Source organism: Salmo salar, unplaced genomic scaffold, assembly GCF_905237065.1.
Source record: "Salmo salar unplaced genomic scaffold, Ssal_v3.1, whole genome shotgun sequence".
NCBI lineage: Eukaryota > Metazoa > Chordata > Actinopteri > Salmoniformes > Salmonidae > Salmo > Salmo salar.
This window is the reverse complement of record NW_025549647.1, coordinates 1-5,696: the sequence shown is the minus strand read 5'-3', so window position 1 is coordinate 5,696 and position 5,696 is coordinate 1. Positions and strand designations below refer to the sequence as shown.

Here is a 5,696-nt window from a genome sequence, read left to right as displayed (position 1 = left end):
GATACATGTCCTTGTAGAAGTACCTCCACAACAACACCCAACGATGTTCTCCACAGCACCCTCAACTCCAGGAACTATGACCACCCTCCCAGCAACAGCCAAGCCAAAATGTATTTTCCAGCTCATCTCTGCAGTCACACTATTTAACTCACCCTCACTTATCTCACAAGGCAGAACAGTTTATATTTGATGTGGATTTCACATTGATGTCTTCATTCTTGTATGTTTTTACAGTAGTTACCTTTCCTCTTGAGCTCAACCCTCCCAGAGTGGTGGTGAGATATGGAGACTCAGTCTCAGTCAACTGCAGCACATCATTCACAGACCATGAGGGGATGGGCTGGGAGGCCACATTTGGAGGTACAGGTTTTGAACAAGAAGTCAATGTTGTCACCTGGACTGTGGATAACCTTATTGATTGGACAATAGAACCTACATGCTACATCACTCTCATTGACGGCGAACAACCCTCAGAAGTACTTCCAGTCATTCTCTACAGTGAGTATTTTCCTCCTTGTGAATGTGAAAGGTATGTTTCTATTTAACTGTATACCAGCATTGAGTTTTTTTTAACATTGTTGACCTCTTCCACAGAGACTCCAGACAGCATCTCCATCTCTGTTCTGAGACACTCTGGTCCCATGGTGGAGGGGACAGAGTACCAGCTGCAGTGTGACATACAGAACATCGCTCCTCTACAGAACCTGGTTGTGAAGTGGTACAAAGGGAATGAACCCTTAGATAATGTAACTTACAGTATCGTCAGTAAGACACCAGTGGATGTGTCTGATACTCTGATGATCAGCCCCAGTAGACATGATGATGGAGCTCAGTATAGATGTAGAGCACAACTGGACCTGGGACCAGAGGGACCACAACCCCATCCTACAGTGACATCAGAACCTCTCAACATTACTGTGCACTGTGAGTTTATCAATACACGATCTTGCCTCTGTACCCCTGACCAGGAGGGAAGTTCTACAACTGTATACGTTTAAAACTGCCTAAAAGCACCTCTTCTCCTCAGACACTCCTGAGTTCCTTCCAGGGAATGACACAGTGGAGGTGAGTGCAGGCAGTGATGTGTCTCTGGACTGCAGTGCTGAGGGGAACCCTCCTCCTGAGCTGAGGTGGACCAACAACACTGCAGAGGGAAATGCCAATGAGACCACTGTAGGGCGCCTGCGTACTCTCAATATCTCCAGAGTAACAGCTAATGCAACTTACAACTGCACAGTCACAAATAGACTGGGCTCCATCACCAAGCAGATACATGTCCTTGTAGAAGTACCTCCACAACAACACCCAACGATGTTCTCCACAGCACCCTCAACTCCAGGAACTATGACCACCCTCCCAGCAACAGCCAAGCCAAAATGTATTTTCCAGCTCATCTCTGCAGTCACACTATTTAACTCACCCTCACTTATCTCACAAGGCAGAACAGTTTATATTTGATGTGGATTTCACATTGATGTCTTCATTCTTGTATGTTTTTACAGTAGTTACCTTTCCTCTTGAGCTCAACCCTCCCAGAGTGGTGGTGAGATATGGAGACTCAGTCTCAGTCAACTGCAGCACATCATTCACAGACCATGAGGGGATGGGCTGGGAGGCCACATTTGGAGGTACAGGTTTTGAACAAGAAGTCAATGTTGTCACCTGGACTGTGGATAACCTTATTGATTGGACAATAGAACCTACATGCTACATCACTCTCATTGACGGCGAACAACCCTCAGAAGTACTTCCAGTCATTCTCTACAGTGAGTATTTTCCTCCTTGTGAATGTGAAAGGTATGTTTCTATTTAACTGTATACCAGCATTGAGTTTTTTTTTAACATTGTTGACCTCTTCCACAGAGACTCCAGACAGCATCTCCATCTCTGTTCTGAGACACTCTGGTCCCATGGTGGAGGGGACAGAGTACCAGCTGCAGTGTGACATACAGAACATCGCTCCTCTACAGAACCTGGTTGTGAAGTGGTACAAAGGGAATGAACCCTTAGATAATGTAACTTACAGTATCGTCAGTAAGACACCAGTGGATGTGTCTGATACTCTGATGATCAGCCCCAGTAGACATGATGATGGAGCTCAGTATAGATGTAGAGCACAACTGGACCTGGGACCAGAGGGACCACAACCCCATCCTACAGTGACATCAGAACCTCTCAACATTACTGTGCACTGTGAGTTTATCAATACACGATCTTGCCTCTGTACCCCTGACCAGGAGGGAAGTTCTACAACTGTATACGTTTAAAACTGCCTAAAAGCACCTCTTCTCCTCAGACACTCCTGAGTTCCTTCCAGGGAATGACACAGTGGAGGTGAGTGCAGGCAGTGATGTGTCTCTGGACTGCAGTGCTGAGGGGAACCCTCCTCCTGAGCTGAGGTGGACCAACAACACTGCAGAGGGAAATGCCAATGAGACCACTGTAGGGCGCCTGCGTACTCTCAATATCTCCAGAGTAACAGCTAATGCAACTTACAACTGCACAGTCACAAATAGACTGGGCTCCATCACCAAGCAGATACATGTCCTTGTAGAAGTACCTCCACAACAACACCCAACGATGTTCTCCACAGCACCCTCAACTCCAGGAACTATGACCACCCTCCCAGCAACAGCCAAGCCAAAATGTATTTTCCAGCTCATCTCTGCAGTCACACTATTTAACTCACCCTCACTTATCTCACAAGGCAGAACAGTTTATATTTGATGTGGATTTCACATTGATGTCTTCATTCTTGTATGTTTTTACAGTAGTTACCTTTCCTCTTGAGCTCAACCCTCCCAGAGTGGTGGTGAGATATGGAGACTCAGTCTCAGTCAACTGCAGCACATCATTCACAGACCATGAGGGGATGGGCTGGGAGGCCACATTTGGAGGTACAGGTTTTGAACAAGAAGTCAATGTTGTCACCTGGACTGTGGATAACCTTATTGATTGGACAATAGAACCTACATGCTACATCACTCTCATTGACGGCGAACAACCCTCAGAAGTACTTCCAGTCATTCTCTACAGTGAGTATTTTCCTCCTTGTGAATGTGAAAGGTATGTTTCTATTTAACTGTATACCAGCATTGAGTTTTTTTAACATTGTTGACCTCTTCCACAGAGACTCCAGACAGCATCTCCATCTCTGTTCTGAGACACTCTGGTCCCATGGTGGAGGGGACAGAGTACCAGCTGCAGTGTGACATACAGAACATCGCTCCTCTACAGAACCTGGTTGTGAAGTGGTACAAAGGGAATGAACCCTTAGATAATGTAACTTACAGTATCGTCAGTAAGACACCAGTGGATGTGTCTGATACTCTGATGATCAGCCCCAGTAGACATGATGATGGAGCTCAGTATAGATGTAGAGCACAACTGGACCTGGGACCAGAGGGACCACAACCCCATCCTACAGTGACATCAGAACCTCTCAACATTACTGTGCACTGTGAGTTTATCAATACACGATCTTGCCTCTGTACCCCTGACCAGGAGGGAAGTTCTACAACTGTATACGTTTAAAACTGCCTAAAAGCACCTCTTCTCCTCAGACACTCCTGAGTTCCTTCCAGGGAATGACACAGTGGAGGTGAGTGCAGGCAGTGATGTGTCTCTGGACTGCAGTGCTGAGGGGAACCCTCCTCCTGAGCTGAGGTGGACCAACAACACTGCAGAGGGAAATGCCAATGAGACCACTGTAGGGCGCCTGCGTACTCTCAATATCTCCAGAGTAACAGCTAATGCAACTTACAACTGCACAGTCACAAATAGACTGGGCTCCATCACCAAGCAGATACATGTCCTTGTAGAAGTACCTCCACAACAACACCCAACGATGTTCTCCACAGCACCCTCAACTCCAGGAACTATGACCACCCTCCCAGCAACAGCCAAGCCAAAATGTATTTTCCAGCTCATCTCTGCAGTCACACTATTTAACTCACCCTCACTTATCTCACAAGGCAGAACAGTTTATATTTGATGTGGATTTCACATTGATGTCTTCATTCTTGTATGTTTTTACAGTAGTTACCTTTCCTCTTGAGCTCAACCCTCCCAGAGTGGTGGTGAGATATGGAGACTCAGTCTCAGTCAACTGCAGCACATCATTCACAGACCATGAGGGGATGGGCTGGGAGGCCACATTTGGAGGTACAGGTTTTGAACAAGAAGTCAATGTTGTCACCTGGACTGTGGATAACCTTATTGATTGGACAATAGAACCTACATGCTACATCACTCTCATTGACGGCGAACAACCCTCAGAAGTACTTCCAGTCATTCTCTACAGTGAGTATTTTCCTCCTTGTGAATGTGAAAGGTATGTTTCTATTTAACTGTATACCAGCATTGAGTTTTTTTAACATTGTTGACCTCTTCCACAGAGACTCCAGACAGCATCTCCATCTCTGTTCTGAGACACTCTGGTCCCATGGTGGAGGGGACAGAGTACCAGCTGCAGTGTGACATACAGAACATCGCTCCTCTACAGAACCTGGTTGTGAAGTGGTACAAAGGGAATGAACCCTTAGATAATGTAACTTACAGTATCGTCAGTAAGACACCAGTGGATGTGTCTGATACTCTGATGATCAGCCCCAGTAGACATGATGATGGAGCTCAGTATAGATGTAGAGCACAACTGGACCTGGGACCAGAGGGACCACAACCCCATCCTACAGTGACATCAGAACCTCTCAACATTACTGTGCACTGTGAGTTTATCAATACACGATCTTGCCTCTGTACCCCTGACCAGGAGGGAAGTTCTACAACTGTATACGTTTAAAACTGCCTAAAAGCACCTCTTCTCCTCAGACGCTCCTGAGTTCCTTCCAGGGAATGACACAGTGGAGGTGAGTGCAGGCAGTGATGTGTCTCTGGACTGCAGTGCTGAGGGGAACCCTCCTCCTGAGCTGAGGTGGACCAACAACACTGCAGAGGGAAATGCCAATGAGACCACTGTAGGGCGCCTGCGTACTCTCAATATCTCCAGAGTAACAGCTAATGCAACTTACAACTGCACAGTCACAAATAGACTGGGCTCCATCACCAAGCAGATACATGTCCTTGTAGAAGTACCTCCACAACAACACCCAACGATGTTCTCCACAGCACCCTCAACTCCAGGAACTATGACCACCCTCCCAGCAACAGCCAAGCCAAAATGTATTTTCCAGCTCATCTCTGCAGTCACACTATTTAACTCACCCTCACTTATCTCACAAGGCAGAACAGTTTATATTTGATGTGGATTTCACATTGATGTCTTCATTCTTGTATGTTTTTACAGTAGTTACCTTTCCTCTTGAGCTCAACCCTCCCAGAGTGGTGGTGAGATATGGAGACTCAGTCTCAGTCAACTGCAGCACATCATTCACAGACCATGAGGGGATGGGCTGGGAGGCCACATTTGGAGGTACAGGTTTTGAACAAGAAGTCAATGTTGTCACCTGGACTGTGGATAACCTTATTGATTGGACAATAGAACCTACATGCTACATCACTCTCATTGACGGCGAACAACCCTCAGAAGTACTTCCAGTCATTCTCTACAGTGAGTATTTTCCTCCTTGTGAATGTGAAAGGTATGTTTCTATTTAACTGTATACCAGCATTGAGTTTTTTTTTAACATTGTTGACCTCTTCCACAGAGACTCCAGACAGCATCTCCATCTCTGTTC

The 5,696-nt window shown here is 46.2% G+C and overlaps 1 protein-coding gene across 1 annotated transcript; it reads left to right on the top strand.

Annotated features, from left to right (window-relative positions):
- Window positions 1-6: 6 nt before the first annotated feature.
- On the top strand, window positions 7-5,692 carry LOC106598884 (hemicentin-1-like; the record flags this gene model as incomplete). Its single annotated transcript, XM_045713439.1, has 15 exons — window positions 7-110; window positions 235-498; window positions 595-924; window positions 1,028-1,378; window positions 1,503-1,766; window positions 1,864-2,193; window positions 2,297-2,647; window positions 2,772-3,035; window positions 3,131-3,460; window positions 3,564-3,914; window positions 4,039-4,302; window positions 4,398-4,727; window positions 4,831-5,181; window positions 5,306-5,569; window positions 5,667-5,692. Coding segments are annotated over exons 1-15 (4,137 nt in total), but the record flags the coding sequence as incomplete, so codon positions are not given.
- Between the last annotated feature and the right edge of the window lie 4 nt (window positions 5,693-5,696).